This window comes from Microtus pennsylvanicus, chromosome 2 (genome assembly GCF_037038515.1).
Source record: "Microtus pennsylvanicus isolate mMicPen1 chromosome 2, mMicPen1.hap1, whole genome shotgun sequence".
In the NCBI taxonomy this organism is placed as follows: Eukaryota; Metazoa; Chordata; class Mammalia; order Rodentia; family Cricetidae; genus Microtus; species Microtus pennsylvanicus.
Window position 1 is genome coordinate 49484581 of NC_134580.1, and position 17407 is coordinate 49501987.

The 17407-nt window shown below is 38.7% G+C and overlaps 1 protein-coding gene across 4 annotated transcripts in view; it reads right to left on the reverse strand.

The window, feature by feature from the left end:
- The window catches only part of Col14a1 (collagen type XIV alpha 1 chain), a 180742-nt gene that overhangs the window by 48007 nt on the left and 115328 nt on the right, over window positions 1-17407 (reverse strand). For all 4 annotated transcript variants that reach the window (XM_075961001.1, XM_075961003.1, XM_075961002.1 and 1 more), the window contains exons 31-36: window positions 16670-16808; window positions 15606-15748; window positions 14740-14849; window positions 12045-12203; window positions 3944-4021; window positions 1102-1188 (exon numbers count right to left, since the gene is read on the reverse strand). In XM_075961001.1, coding sequence (XP_075817116.1) covers window positions 1102-1188; window positions 3944-4021; window positions 12045-12203; window positions 14740-14849; window positions 15606-15748; window positions 16670-16808 — 716 coding nt within the window. The remainder of the gene's footprint in view (window positions 1-1101; window positions 1189-3943; window positions 4022-12044; window positions 12204-14739; window positions 14850-15605; window positions 15749-16669; window positions 16809-17407) is intronic.

Consider the following 17407-nt stretch of genomic DNA (forward strand, 5'->3'; position numbering starts at 1 on the left):
TAAAAATGATAGATCACTTAAAATGAATACAGTGCAGATGATGTCTTTCAATTTACTTAGGCTTTGCTCTTACTAAAGTCTGTCCAGAAAAACTTTCTCTATAATAGAGACATGGACAGTGTTAGTAAGGGTGACATCAGATAACTTCTCCTTCAGTTAACAGAAGGACTGAAGATGACAGAAGCTGACTTAACGTTCTCCCTGTGTACCTCCAATTTATTTCAAGAGGTGAGCAGCTTTACTTGAAAATGGCTGGACAGCGTCAACAAAACACACACACACAAAAATTTAAAAAGTGGGCACTGGACTGAGCTCCCAAGGTCCCAATGAGGAGCAGAGTGAGAACATGAGCAAAGATGTCGGGACCACGAGGAGTGCACCCACCCACTGAGACAGTGGAGATGATCTACTGGGAGCTCACCAAGGCCAGCTGGACTGTTACCAAAAAAAGCATGGGATAAAACTGGACTCTCGGAACATGGCGAACAATGAGGGCTGATGAGACGCCAAGGACAATGGCACGCGGTTTTGATCCTACGCAATGTGCTGGCTTGGTGGGAGCCTAGCCAGTCTGGATGTTCACCTTCCTGGATATGGATGGAGGGGGGAGGACCTAGGACTTACCACAGGGCAGGGAACCCTGACAGCTCTTTGGACTGGAAAGGGAGGGGGAGAGGAGTGGGGGGAAGGGGAGAGGGGTGGGAGGAGGGGGAGAAGAGTGGGAGGAGGGGGAGAAGAGTGGGAGGCTGGGAGGAGGTGGAAATTTGTTTTTTTTTCTTTTCTTTATTCTCCTTTTATCAATAAAAAAAATTAAAAAAAAAAGTGGGCACCAAGAGGATACACTAACCCGCTAAGCTGAGGGCCAATGGCTGAAACTCACACTGATGATAAACCACAGGGGCTTAAAGGGAGGATTTTGTATATAAAGCAATGGAAAAAATGGATGGAAAGGTCGGAAGACGATCATCTTGTAGATGTGTCTAAGTTTACCTAAGATTAAGTGGGTCACAGCCCGAGTTCAGTAGGCAGCGAGAGGGAGACCCCAAGGTGACGGTGTTAACGCTACTCAAGAGCATTCCAGGCTGAGCTAGCAAGACTTACAGGGGGGCCAGCTGGTCCTAGAGCCACTTCGTTAGTTTCTGAGCAAGAGCAGGAACGTGGGAGGTCTGGGCATGCCTCTTCATCCCTCTGAGTAGGAAAATAAAGGGTAATTATGAACAAGACAGTATACATAAATTGCTTAACTAACTCTCAGAAGATACTTTAGGAGATGTCTTAAAATTTTAAATGAACGTTATGCTAAAAAGCCACCAACTACACCATCTCTTCTGTACAGAGACAGCATGGGCACTATGGATCGTTGATTATCCCACCTACAGAGAGGTTTGCTGGAAGTGACTTAGAAATCCAAATGAAGAAATGAAGTCAGAAGAGAGGAGAGGGCATTTTCGGTTTCTATCTTATTAATTTAGAATAGCAATGCCCTTTGAGCTAAAGGCCTTAAACCCTTTCATTATGTTACATTGCTTTTCTGTTTTAGAGAATAAAAGAAACCTTGTTGAAAAGCTCAGTCGAAACTACTGCATGTGAATTAAAACAAAGAACTAAGTCTGCTTAAGCACACCTGTGTCCTGTGACAATCCCATGAGGGTTTGTAGCTGACACTAAGGAAACACTGTGGACCTAGAGCTTCAGGGTAGGGGTCATTTTTTCTCCTCTCTTGGGATCGTTACTGACACGTGACAGTAGAAAATGACTGGCAATGTCAGGCTGAATAAATCTAAGTGAACTGCCCGAATGCAGGCGGAGCGAGGCGGAGTGCCTGGTAGCAGCCTCGTACAATTTTTCAATATCCCGTTTGGAGCAGCTGCCAACGCGACCGCAGCACTGCAGTAAGAAGCTCCAGGACTTAGAGCCCACCGGTTCCCTTGAGGAGATGGGGAATGGGTTCATTATTTAAGACCTCCCAGGACAGTGAGGTGAGGAGCAACAGAGCACAGACAATAAATTACCAAGATGAAAGTAGGTCACTGATATATTCTAAACAAAACCTTACACACAGTTAAACAAGTGACCTAAATACCCTTCGCATCCTTTTCTTTAAATGGTGGACAATAAGGACAGATTTCCATTTAAATCTCCTGCTGGCATATCTCATCTGCTCTAATATTTGGTTGGTTAGATTACAATGTAAATCTAAGTATTCCAAAAGATCTCCCAAATGAATTTGGCACCAGGCTTCCTGTCCCAAGACTCAGGGGTGTTCTTGCTACTGTTGAGGATTTGCATTCCAGTCATGGAATTTATAAGCCTGCAGTGACTAAAGCAAGAAGAAAAGTAACAAAAAGGGCTTGGTCCTTCCTAGGAGAACTGGTGAGGACATTTTTGCTTGATACAACATGAGATTCTGTTTCCTCTTCCATTTCCCAACCTATCTTTTTTTATGTCTAACACTAAGATGTCTTGTTCAGTTCACTACTAGTTTAGAGACCTTCTTTGATGAAGAAACAATGGGTTACTTGCTTCCCCCAAACTGGCCCCCAGGAATTTACTGCCTGCAATAAATGTTTTAATCTGAATCTAAAATCAAATCCTCTGGATTTCGTGAAGACTTGACTGTGTTCATTACATGAGTTTAATTATAAGACATGCTAACTGTCCAGTTATAGCAATCTCCTATGCCAGCTTGCTTTCTATGAGGATCCTAAGAGATGGATCTCCTTCTCTGTCCATTTGTAGACATATAGATACAACTTTATGAGAGAATAATGGGAAATGATTAGTTTTCTAGTAGTGTCAAATAGATTATATAGATTATGACTACATCTAATAATGTCAATTAGGTTATATAGATTATGACTACAGTTCCAAATCTGTGTGACAGGATAGCCTGGGGGCAGTCTATTAAATTCATATCAACACCGAATGTTTTAAATATTCAATGACAATAAAGCATCATTTGGCATCCACTGGACTTCAAGTGAGCAACTAGCTCAAGACAGCTCGGAGCTTCATTCTGGGCATGGTGATGCTACGTTGTAAACCCAGGACTAGGGAGGTAAAGGCAGGAGGGTCAGAGTTCAAGGTCATCTGTGTTCTAGCTTCACCTCTGCTGTCGTGATAAAACACTCTGAACAAACCAACTTAGGGGAGGAGAGGGTCTACGTCAGCAGACTTCAAGAGACCAGGCAGCAAGTCTGCTCTTTGGTTCGTTGGCAGCCCCATGCCTACCCTGAGAGGAAGTAACCGAGTTTGCAGAGATAGGACTGCCTTGGTTCTCCCAAAATTAACAGTCAAGATGTATATGCCCTCAGGATAGTATGAACTAGATGACTTCTCTCTCAGGTGACTGTGGGCTGTGTCCAGGTGACAATCAAACCTAAATAGGCTATCTAGTTAGTTTCAGTACAGCAAATAAGTGTGTAGAAGGAAGTGAGGAACAGGCACACGCTGACCTCCGGATATGGAAACACTGCCATGTACAGTAGACATACAGGTCTCATTAATATGTAATCATCATTAATCAAGAATCAAACAAAAGTGTCCTATTTCCCATTCAATTTCTGCATATTATGTTTCCGTGGCTGACAACTAAACCTTTCATAGGTGGAACTTTGAAGTATTTCCTCTGGCGTGGGAAGCTTTGGGAAGCAGGGCGTTTGGAAGCACCTGGAGTATGTATCAATAACATCTGTGAGACACAGCTCAAACCATGTGGTCATATGTGATGGCCTCATTGATTTCTTCTTGTCTGTCTGACACAGCTCAAACCACATGGTCATATGTGACGGCCTCATTGATTTCTTCTTGTCTCTCTATTAAAACTTCCTGACTTTAATTAGCATCACAAAAGGAGTTGCTAATAGTGTGAATACTGAGAAACAGCCCCTCCTTTCCAAAGCAATCACAGATTTAACTTTTGGAGAAGCGAAAGAATTCTTACCAGGCCGGGAAGTTCACAGCATCTGTCTTTATTGGCCCACGTTGTAGAGCAAACGATATCAAACATCTGTAACTGGAACTGATTCAGAAAGACAGTTGTCACTCAACAAGGTAAACATGGAGAAAATGTGTTCGTAGTTATAGCTGCTTCATCAGAGATAAAATACAAAAATATTTGTAATGTACTATTCCAGAAAGTAAATTTAAAAGTAAGTCAATTTTTAATTAAACTTAATTTTAAGTTTAATCTTGTCCCTGAGACACAATGTTCTAACTTTCTATCTACAGCTGCTACATCTACTATCTAAATCCTCCTCCCTATCATAACTTCCCCTTCTCGGATCAGCTACAAAAAACTTAGTTCCGTGGGCAAAGCCTTCCTTGGAAGCCCCTCATGCCTCACAAATGACCTGAAATCACAGACACTCTAGATGACTTCATAGATCACGTCTCATCCACAATTCAGTGATTGGTATTAGCATTTCCTTAAACTCCTCAAGGTAAGGAGAAACGCTCACAGTTTCTCTGAGTCACTTAGCATAGTTTCTACCACATAATAAACACGCGGAAAGTCTGAAGAATTAACCCTTAGCTCATTCCTTTGTGCAGTTGTTCTTACTGTAATCAAGGTATTCTATAGCCTTTTCTGAGGTAATAGCAAAATCAGAAAACAAAACAGTCCTGTGTTGGAAAAACTTATAGGGAATATTAATATGAATATAACATGATAGTCATATAAAATTATACATATTATTGTTACATTATTTAGTTAAGATATTATATTAATTTTAGGTATACTTAATTTTGATTTATTAATTTAGTTATATGAATGTATGATAAATCTATATATTATGTTAAATATTAATATTCTATATAAATATTGCACTCAAAGAGGTGTTGTGAGAAATTCACAGTGAGTACCATTGGTGCATGGACTTAGTGTATTTTATTTAAGCCACTTGTCACTCTGTAAATATTTATTTTTGTTTCACTCACATATATTGGTATAATACAGGGTACAAGGTGAAATATACATAAATATCTCTATAACAATAGTGAGGACTAACACTAACTTAATTACCTAATTATTTCTACTTATTTCTTTCTGCATTATTTTGAAATACTTAACAGAACTGGGAAAATGATAATATTTTCATTTCATTCAACCTTCCTTCAGCAAGCAATGCATTCAATAAGGGCTATAAATATGTTGTCCAAAGAATGCAACTCGGGCTGGAGAGATGGCTCAGAAGTTAAGAGCATTGCCTGCTCTTCCAAAGGTCCTGAGTTCAATTCCCAGCAACCACATGGTGGCTCACAGCCATCTGTAATGGGGTCTGGTGCCCTCTTCTGGACTGCAGGCATACACACAGACAGAATGTTGTATACATAATAAATAAATAAATATTTTTTAAAAAAAGAATGCAACTTATCCTTGGCCCGGAGTCCTCCGGGTGGGAATGACGGTGTCAAGGAGCTAGCACTGTTGAAGCAGGCTACGGAAAGCATGGAAAGTCTCACCTAAGAGCCACTTCTAACAGGCAGGAAATGGAAGCAGGCTTTCTGTCCTCCTAACTGTGTGCATGATTGGACCGTTTATCCTAACAAATCAACAAGATAACCTTGGGGTTTGAAAACAGGCTCATTATTCAAAACATCTTACTCTTTTGAACTTACACATAGCAGGGTATTATTTGTCAAAATACCAGCAGAGCACATAGCTTGGGTTTCCCCTAGATATTGTAACATCCCAGGCTCCAAACATATAACCAGAACATATGAACCAAACATATGAACCAGAACAGGTAAGCCATACAACAAATAATGAGCAACTAAAAAAAACTTAAAAATGAAAATATTTCCAAAAGCATGCTACAGCAGACTTTGGTTAATACAGATATAATAGCAAGAAATAGTTCAGCAAGTACCAGGATTGGAGTCTATGAAGCCAGACTGCTGGGGTGAAGATCCTGACTTCAGCCCTAGTTGAGCTGAGTTATTTTGAAGAAATTAGCCTCTGTCCTGAACTCTCATTTTTCTCATTTGTAAAAGTGTTCGAGCTGACATGGGTTGCACACCCCTAGTCTGAATGTGTGAAGCTTTCTGACGGTTGAAATGATGCCATGGACGGGAAGTTCTACACCTGGCCTGGCTGGCTGGGTCACATATAAAATGTCTAAGGCTCCTGCTGAGTCTGTAAAGGACATACACAAAGCATAAATAGATCTAGTGTGTAGACTTGGATTCCGTCCTCAAAATAGCTCATTGTGTATATTCAAATATTCCAAAATTCCAAATTCTTTGATTCCAAGTATTTCAGATAAGGGATGATAAATTTTATTAGCTATTCATATGTTTCTTGGGAAGACCAAAAGAGTTAATAAGAAGATAATATTTAGAACAGTGCCTGGAACACAACTACAATAAATAATAAATATCATTTTAAAATTCTATACGTGACTCTCTCATGAATGACTTAAAGTATAAAAGACAAAAGTGCAGAATCAATATAAAAAGGATAGTAGCAAGGGTCGAGAGAGAAGAGTTTTCTTCTAAATTATTATTTACTTTTAACATTTTGTTTGGAAAAAATAATCTTAGCAACAAACAATATCAACCAATAGGCTTTGAAACTTTGCTCTGTGCCAGGTCCCGTTCCAGGCCCTCTTTGTCTAACATTTCTCCTCAGACCATCACCACGGAGCACAGCGCTGGTAATGTCCACTCTGTAGCCCAGGTCAGTAGGTCCCAGAATGAGAAGGTCTAAGTAATTGAAGTAGATCATGAAAGTTCCATCCCAGTTGAGATTTGAACAGCACAACCAATGTGTGGTCTAACAAGTGTGGTTTATTTTGTAATGAATGGATCTTTGGATAAATGCTTCAAATGAATTTTGAATGTCATTGCACTTGAGAACATTATTCAGGGGTCTCATTACGGCAGCATCAGCTAAAGTCAGCTATGTCTGGAAATCATTTGTGCATTAAGAAATTTAACATTCCTGGGTAAACTCTTCCTGTCAAAATATTTCAGGCAATGGAAAGATTTACATAAAGCAAAAGCCCTTCACCATCCCTAGTATGAATTAGGCTTTCTTGAAGTTTTTCCAATAAACACTCAACACTCAGCCACTATTACTGAATAATGTCAACCTATAAACCTTTGCCTAGCTCTCTATACTGCAGAGTGATGAGGATTTGTATGCGCTCAGTTTATCTACGGGAGGGATCAAACATCCACTAAGTACTTAATGAAGCCACTGCTATCATTTGAGGAATGCCACTACGTGGGCTGCCTTTTCTTTCGCAAGCTAGATGGAATCAGCAGCTTTATCGCCGAGTACAACACATTTATTCATAGTCGTTTTGCATTTGTGATAGCTTAGATTCCCTAGCCTGGACTTGGGCCTTCTTTCCCAAAGCAGATTTCTGCAAACAGATTAAACAGCACCAGCAAAATTAAATAGGCGCCTGGCTTTTATTCCAAAAGCAATGGCATGCATAGCTGTACAACTTACACAGGAGACAACACAACACAGCAACGCTGTGTCAAAACATCTCATATGTGAGGGCCTTGGGAAGCAAAACAACATGACTCAAAAGAAGTCATAGCTCAGGAAGTTAATCCAAGAGACCGCTCCCTTTTACTTAACGAACCCCCCAAAACATAAAAGATAGAGATTTTTAAAGACACAAGGAAGGACATGTAACCTTCTACATTTATACTTCATAATTTCTCTAAAGGGAATAACTTAGCCAATTACAAATGCTCATTTTCCATCACTGGACATTTTGTCTGGGTGTAGTTACAAAGGCAAGTCATTTGGGGTCAAATGTTAGGAAGAAAATAAGATTAAAATATTTCTTGCCAGTTGAGTCATTTTGATCCATGAATGAGAATTTCAAAGTTCTCTTGGCTTCACTCTCCACTCAGTACCAAACTTTCTCCTCTGACTTTTTCTTGAATAATGCAAGGGCATTTATGTATTTGTACAAACAGAAAGCGTTCTGTGTATAAAGTACATAGGTAGAGCTGCAGAGACCTAAGCCATCTTTCATTTCTCATTAGGTGTCCAACTTCTCATTGACCTCATTAACAACGCAAGACATATTTAGCATCTGCCATGGGTACAGTTTAGAACGTTGACTTACTTTGAATTCATTCAAATTTGGAAAACCATGAGCATTCATTCTAATTAAATTCTGAGATGAAAATTAACTACTTCTATATCTGTTGCTAGAAATTTGAACATTGAGGTAAGGAACATTTTGAGGGTAAGATTTGACCATAATTATTTGCAAGCTTGTAACGCTAATCGTGAGTCTTTGACACTGTGAAAGAATAGATCAGGCACGTGGTCCCTGGATCAGACTAGACTCGCTTCTCTGCCTGAAGATCTATAGAGTTAGAGTCTGCTCTAGTGGAAGATAACATCGGAATAAAAGGCAGACAACCCTGGGGAGGGCAGATAGAGTCTCATATCTCAGTTTCATTTTTTGAAACAGGAGATCTAATTGACTTCAAGCCTCAGTTTTAGCATCAATAGAGGGAAGACAGTTTGAGTATCTTTTTTTTTTTACATTTTAGAAGATTAAATTGATATTTCAGGGTAGCACACATTCCCCAGACCACAGCAGACATACCTATCAGCTACTGTTATAACTTGAGGATTTTTTTAAAAAAAAGCAACATATGGAAAAGCTCCTTTTAAAAATTTGGCACTTGTTGTTTGTTTGTTTGTTTGTTTCTGTTTTGTTTTGTCTTTTTGAGATAGCGTTTCTCTGTAGCTTTTGGAACCTGTCCCAGAACTCACTCTGTAGACCAGGCTGGTCTCAAACTCACAAAGATTCACCTGTCTCTTCCTCCAAGTGCTGGAATTAAAGACATGTGCCGCTGCCACCACCCAGCGCAGCACTTACTTTCTTAATGTCCTGCTTTATATTTTAGTTACTTGTATATTTTAGATATTAGTCCTCTATTGAATGTGCAGTTGGTTAGAAAAAAATCTTTTCCTATTCTTTAGCTTATCTTTTTTTCAAATGATGGTTTGCTTATAAATTATGGTTCTTTATTTTGTTTTTATGGGTTCTCTCTCTGTATGTGTGTGTGTACATTTGTATGTCATTCTTGAGTCTTTTTGTTTGTTTTTTGGTTTGTCCTATCATGATTTGTTTGTTTTATTTTTGTCTTATTATTGATGTTCTGGGAAGCTCTTTGTATTCTAATGGGTAAGAGAGAGAAAGGGTGTGGATATGGGTGGGTGGAAAAGTGGGGAGGACCTGGGGGGAGTTGGAAAAGGGGAAACCATGACCAGAATATATGTCTGAAGGTAAGCCTGTTTTCAATACAGAAAAAAATTTAACAGTTGGCTATTGAAGAATCATCAACCAGTCTACTGTTGAACTTGACACCAAAAACTTCTACTCAGTGAATAAAATTATAGGTGGCTCCTTACATATTTCTCTTTTATTTCAATTGCAGGAGGCTGAATAAATGCCAATTGAATAACTGCCTAAGTGTTAGATTTAAAAAAAAAAAGTAGAAGAGAGACTTTAAGAAACGTAGCTACATGCCAGAAGCTTAAACTATTTCTAGAATCATCCAAAAAAAAAAAAGTAACTAGCAAACCTCTTAGAGGAAAGCCTGGGAGGGAGCGGCAGTTACTTCTCTTTCCACATGTGTTCTGACAGCTAAGCTAAGCCTGTTTATTTAGTTAGGTTCCCTGGGGACGGCCAGTGCTATAGAATCCAGCATTTCTGAGCATACGTTGTTTTTGTTAAGACTGTGAGGAATTTCCATACAGGAGTTACTGTGTCCCTGAATACTTTCTCCTTCACTCAACTATGGTTTGAGAGGATACATTTTCTAGAGAGGCAGAATCTGGAGTCTTCTAACATTTTGAATTATTGCAAGTTTGGTAGGTGACACTGACCTGTGAGCTAATATTATTCCTCGTGAATTATCTGAAGTGTGCCCCTTACATACACACACACACACACACACACACACACACACAGTGCCTGGAACTATCTGAGCTGCACCCCACACATCTCCCCTCCTGGAATTATCTGAATTGTACCCTCTTACACATGCCCTCTCCTGGGATTATTCGAACTGTGTCCCTTATACATTTCTTTTTGCTGGTTATCAGAGGAAGGCCAACATTGAGATGGGTATTTTTTTGAAGCCGAAATCCCAAGGCCAGGACTTCTCGCGTGTGGCACTGACACCATCAAGCAACCCCTCCCAAAGGAAGACTGGCTACTCAATTGCATTTTTACGATCTAACCTAATATTATCCAATTCAGCATAAGCAAATTCTTTAGTAAGTGGGAAAACTAAAAATCTATTTAGTAGCCCTTCATAGACTTCTAGATTATCAGGGAAGCTATAGCTTTTGTCCTAGTAACCTTACAAAGAGCTCTTTAGTTATTGACGTCTATAAATCCCTCCTTTGTCTACTACTGGCTACAAGCTGCCACAAAGAGCCCCCTGTTTAACTGCATTTCTCTGGTGTCCCAAAGTGAAAAATCACCATCAGTGCTCCTGAGACGTACAGGCACGTTTAGGTTTAGACATCAATTTTTTAATATTTAATTAGTTATGCACATAGAGTATATTATTACACATGGTGTAATTTAAAACACAATTACTATTAAGTTATAATTATAAAATACAAATAGGGGACAATAGACTATGTATAAGAGATTGCAGTCAGTGCCACATATGGGGTCTACTACAGACAACACCTTTTATGAAGAGAAATTATGCCAATCAAATAGTCTGTCTCTAGGGATGTTGTTCAGTCAGAGGTCTTGGTCTGATAGTCACAAGGTCCTAGGTTCAAGTCTCTGGACCGCAAACAAAACCCTGTGTGTGAGAAACAGTCCGTTTCTGTTCACGTTCTGGCAAGAGTTCCTTGGACACTCATTCTGCTTGTTGGACTGTTAGACACTGACGTAGTTTTGAAAGGACGCCCATACTATTGTGTTATCTTAGGGAATTTATGCTGTCTAGAGAGGCAAGAATCAACAAAAAGGTAAACAGATGTGACTGTCAACAACCAAGCTGTAAATGAGCATTTAGTTGTCTGTAAAAGACTGGGTAGAAGATAGGAAATTCATTGTTGCGAAAAATTTCACTTCTCCAGTAATATGGCTGATCACTTTTGTGCACTACTGTCAGGGACTTTTTAGATGCACCATGCTAGAATGAAGAAAATCACAATAGTGCTCAGGGATTGGGCCCTGAGTCCCACTCCACCCCACACTTAAATGAGTCCATCTACTCATCCCTGCTTCTGTTGATCCAGCATATCCTTATTTTGCTAATTCTATATTTTTACACTCTCTGAAGAACAGTTTCGGAATGATGGTCGAGATGGAGGATATAGGTAAGAATGGTCAGAGTTCTTTTTAAAAATGTTACTAGCTCTACAATGACTAAAATGAAAGAGAGCCACTAATTAGCTGTGAACGCCTGCTGTTAAAACGAAACCCTGTAGACACTGTTCTTTTTTGTGGGTAGTGATTGAAAGGAATGGGATTTCTGTGCTAATTAAAAGTCTCCCAGACTTAAATTCCATTTTAGTAATGTAAAAATTATTTTAGGATTGTTACGTAAATAATGACTAATAATTAAGGGGAAAACCACATTACTGATAGTGAAAATAGTTTTAAAATATACAAATCTAACCCAAATCATAGACATTAGCTACTTTCCCAGGCATAATGTTGAGAAACTTTGTAAGAATTTGCATTTTCTTGCATTAATTTGTACACATGCAGTTTTGAATTCCAACAACAAACCACTTAAAATCACAAATAAGGTACTGAATATTACAATATTCAAATCCTAAAACGTATTTAGATAATTAACTAGCCTGGTGCCTGAAGCATTCTCTTTATATTATACCAGAAACATACTGCCTTGAACATCCATGTTTGCTTAAAGAATCACCATCTATCTATATGTCTGTCTGTCCTTCCATCTATCAACCCATCCATATCATTGCTACATTCCCTCCCTTGAAACCAGCTGAATGTGTATCAAAGGAATCTTCCCCATAACAGACACACAGTTTCACTTCCTTATCTACTTACTGGTGCAGAGTTCCCGTTGGGTCCTCTGGATCTGACCATTCTCCCCAATACTTCCACACCATCCGACGTGATATTGGCGGATGCGTTGATTGCCTTCTGGCCCACTTCCTTACAGTCAACGACCACTTTGGCCAAAGTCTTGCTGATAACAACATGGAGCTAGGTAAAAGAAAAGATATTTAGAAAGTCCTATGCAGGGAGAAGGATCAAGCAATTAGTGTAATTGTTTAACTCATTGTTAAAAATTAGAGAGAGGGAATTCTGCCTCTACATCCTTCGCTAGACCTTTACTGTGATGGCTCAACATTCAAGAATCAATTCTTTAAAATACTTCTCTCTGTTGTGACTTGAAAATAGTCACTATTTAATAGAGATGTGCGCTTACTTTTACTGGTGTTTAAGTTAGCATGCAAAGTATTGTGTGTTATCACGGAATTTTATATGTGTCTTTATAGTTAGTTCTAATCTGTTTCCTTCCCCCATTGTCTTCTCCTGTTCACCCCAACTCCTTGCAGCTGGAAGGAGACACAAGAATGAAGGACACTTTTTTCAGGGAGAGGAAGGGAAGCATTGGAATACAAGTGAGAGGAAGCCCTTCAGCTTAGTGTCTGATGCAGTTTTCTCAAACTACAATCTCAAAGACATGCAGGACACAGTTTCAGCAGTCACGGGTTCTTTGTGAGGATTTGGAAAAGGCAGATCTTTCAAACCTCTACGTAACCAGCAAGGGTAAGCATATTGTAGATAAACCAGGTAACCACACTGTATCCAAGTTCTCACGTAAAAATGTCTGGGCCCACTACACATTTTAATTTGGACTGAGATTGCTTCATGGCTACTAGTTACTTTTGGCAGATGAATGAAAGGAAAGTAAAATCCATACTCCAATAATAATTTTCCTCCCAGGGATAGGTAACCATGGCAACTCCATGAAGAGGATTGGGTGATGTGAATCGAGGTTCTAAAAGCTCAATCAGCTAACACTGTGCTAAAATCATAAGCAGACTCAGCCTGCCAATGAGGTGACATCTTTTATATTAAGACAGTTTATCTTTTCAGATTTTGTTCAATGTTGTTTAAAGGTTAAAGAAAGGATGAAAGCGCATGGGATCCTACCTATATTTATTTAATGTTTTAAGATACAGCCATGTAAAAGCGATTCCAGTTAGCAGAGCAGTTCATTAGAAATTTTTCCTCTCAAAAAGCAACTATTCATTAGTCAAACAGAGACCATTCCCGGGGAAAAGCTGCCACATCGCTTGCTCCTTGCTAACATTGTCATTTACAAGAGTGGAAAATTACTTCTGTGTGTCCTAGGGAGATCTCATATTAAATCTCATATATAAAGAGCATATTGCTTTACAAAGGACATTGAACCATTTTCAAAACTATTTTGCGTCTTTGGTTACACATATAAGTGGTTATTCCATTTATATCATTACTAACACTTCAAAGCAGATTTTGGACAACATTTTATATCCAAAGTGTAATAGACATAGCCAACTAATAATCAATAAAGAATGAAGCTGCTTATTTAATTGTAATGCTTTGAACAAATAAAATCTGATCTGTGAGAACTGGACTTTATTGACATCTTCGATTAATAATTGCATACTGTCTCAGTTTATCACAGAGTTGGCCTCTCCTTTTATTTTGCTTCTTGTTTAGTTTTACTAACGCATAAACCAGAGGGAAGTATTTCCTTATGCAGCTTTTAAAAATTTAAAGGTTCATACATTTAAAGTCAATCAGTAACAAACCTCACTTGTGGCTCCTTGAATTCCGGTCAAGGAAATAAAGTCTCACACTGCCTAAGACACATAAAGAATTCCTTGAAGTGAGAACATTTGCTCACGCCTAAGCCACAGGTGGGGGTGACAATGACTCTTTTGGCACAGATGGATGCGGTAAATGCTTTTCATCTCCTCTACTCTTTTCCCTGGCTGCTTTGCAATGCTCTCCACACAACTAAGAAAAGCATCACACCAGGATTCTAACAAATTTCAAAAACCTGCTAATGGAACTTTTATTTTTTTTTAAGTTTTTAAAAGATATTTATTTGTGTCTTAAATTGGTGTTTGAAAAGCAAACCTATATTTTATGTCATGTTGTTCTTTGATTCAATTCACTTAGCATTTTAGAATTCATCACTTAAAAGTCCCTAAATGTTTCATCTGCTCCTTATAGCGGCCTCTCTTAACATAGTATTCTTGATGCATCTCTTTCTACTGTATCACTTTGAGAAATGAAAATGCTCCTCTAGCATGGATAGTTGTCTATAAGACAACACAACAAACTGCTAGAAGCACTGAAGGCTGATGCCTACTGGAATTTTGTCTATCTAAGAGCACTCCGTAGGAAATGGAAAGTGAAATTTGGTAGACACCCAGCAATAATTGCACAGCATCTGTCTGAAAGTTTACAAACTTAAGCTGACCGTGCTTGAGAGTGACCCAGCTTCTGATGCTACTTTCTCCAGTGGGTTTTAGGAGAAACTGGTTTCTCCTAATGGAACTTTTAATTAGTAAACCTTCACTTGTACCCTCTGCCTGCTCACACACACACTTTTCAGATAGGTATGCAAGCCTATCAAACAAGAAACAGTAAGTTTTCACATGTAATCCTTATTAATTATACAGTATGCAGTAAAGATACCAAAACAACAACAACAAAAGCATAGAAGATCCTCACTAACCTTATGAAAGCTTCCATAGAACATTTTCCTGATGTCAGGTCCTTCAAAAGTAACAGTCTGAAAATCTCCAGTGTAGTCATAGTTGAAATAAGTCAGAGTTTTCCCTCCATCTAGTCAAATAAAGAGAAGTCAAAATATTTCAGAAATGCTTAAATAGGTGATTAACTTTTTCATAAAATTTAACTTGACAGAAAATAATGAATTCATCATTTAGAAATCACATCTAAAACAAAATGGGGGAAATTAGACACTGAACAGTCCTCAGGTGGTTACAGGCTTTCAGGTGGCTAAAGTACCTGACTCCATGACGTGACGGTAGTGAGACCAGGAACCCACATGTTCCCTCCCCTTACACCTCTCTGCCTAAACTCTTATACACGTCATCTCTGGAGTGAGGTCATCAAAGCTCAGAGTAAAAGAAGATAATGAGAGAGGACATTATCAATAAATATTATGAAAGAAAAACTGGGCACTTTGTTTTACTAGCCCACTACAGACAGTTGCTTTCCCAGGACGTGACACATTACCACACTGATGTTTGCTTTATTACAAACACACAGAGGCAAGTGTCCTCAACTTCCGTCCTTTGTCTTATAAGAAATTTTCCTTATTAAAACTACAGATTTTTATATTAACAGTGCTTCCCCTTCCTATTCATCTGAGCCTCAGGTTGGCACAAAGCAGGGACTCAACAATGAGCATTTCTTGAAAGAATAGGTTAATAAGAGGAATGAATCAATGATTTCATAGTTCACTGTATGTTGTTTATACATTGCATAAGTTATGTTACAACATGAGAGGGCAAGATGGCATGCCCCATGCGTGATCGTGTATGTAGCAAATGTGACACACAGAAATATACTTACTGTCTAAAATTATCCCAACCAGTGGGTCAGAATTTTTATTTAAGATCTCCCAAAGTGCAAATGGCTCCTGTGGAGTGTCAGGAAGAATCCGGAACAGGAAACTCATTGTGTAGTCAGAAGGCAGCCCTTCCGGATGCAGATACCTGAAGACGGAATAAAAATAATGCCCTCTTGTAACTTAAAAAAGTCATCCTGTGCCCAAAGAGTCACATATTTTCACCACAGAAGCTTTGAAAGACAAAAGGAGACCGCCACAAATCCCCACCAGATCACTGTTTAGGTTGCCTGGCTCTCCAGATTTGGGGAGTTTTGCCCAGCTTCCTTCTCCCAATTCACTTCTGGAGTGCCTGTATTAGAGTTGTACACCATGGCATCTGCGTTTTTCCATGGCTCCAGGTATGTAAACTCAGCTCATCCAGTTTGCATAGCAAACACATTTATCAGCTGAATCATCTCCCTGCCCTAACTGTGAATTTCATCTCAAGTCATGGGTGTCTCTAAACTTTCATTTCAGAGTTTCAGAGCTGTTTAGAGGCCTGAGACTTAGTATAAATCAGGATTCAAAAAACATATGGTCCACCCTATTACCATGTATGCATCCATTATTTTTTGTATGTTTTCACAGATGAAACCATGCTAAGCTTCACCCAGAATTATAGGATGGGTCTGATGGTTTATGTTAAATTTTCAACAATTTATTTTCTGTGTATAGATGCTTTGTAGGTCTGTGAGCACACATGTGTGTGCCTATTGCCCAGAGGAGTCAGAAGAAGTTACCGATTCCCTGGAAGCGGAGTTACAGACAGCTGTGATCTGTGAAGTAGGTGCTGGGAATTGAACCCAGGTCCTCTGGAAGAGCAGTTACTAGCGCTCTTAATTGCTGGCTGAGCTACATTTTCAGTCCCAGGACTGTTTTTAGATAAAGAACTATAAACGTCATTTTCTCTAAACATCATAGAAAATCTTACCAGAAACTATTACAGTAAATTACAAATTGACATCATTTTTACATTGAGATATAATAAACATATAATTAACTTTAGCATCTTGCCAGGAAAACATACTTGGTTGGCTGGGAAACCAGAGCATCTTTGTGGATTTGATAGCATGGGAACAAATTGAAGGTGCCAGGTTCCATAGAAACTCCTTCTACTGCAGAAAAATCCTTTTCAACTAAACCAAACATTTCCATCATCTTAAATCCTAAGGTGGTGAGAGAGGATAGAAGAACAAACAGGAACTTAAATTATTTTAAATTTTCTACTAAATAATTAAACACAGACAGATTTACCCAAACAAATATTAATCAATATTGGTATTTAAAATGTGACAATGATGAGGATTTGCTGAATCTATAGATTGCTTTTGGTAGAATGGCATTTTTACTACACTAATCCTACTCATCCTTGAGAATGGGAGATCATTCCACCTTCTGATATCCTCTTCAGTTTCATTTTGCAATATCTTAAGGTTTTTGCCCTACAAGTATTCACTTTTTTGATCAGTTAACCCGTGATATTTTTTATAGGCTATTGTGAAAAATGTTATTCCCCTCATTTCTTTCTTAGTATGTTTGTCATTTGTCTGTACAAAGGTTACTTATTTTTTTTAAGTTATTTTGTATCCAACTACTTTGATAAAAAGTGTTTATCAGCTACAGAAGTCTCCTGGTGTAACTTTTGGGTTACTGATATATGTAATAATATTGTTTACAAATAAAGATACTTTGACTTCTTCCCTTCCTATTTGCATCCCTTTTATCTCCGTAAGTGTTCCATAAGCAAGCTATAATCCTTGTAACA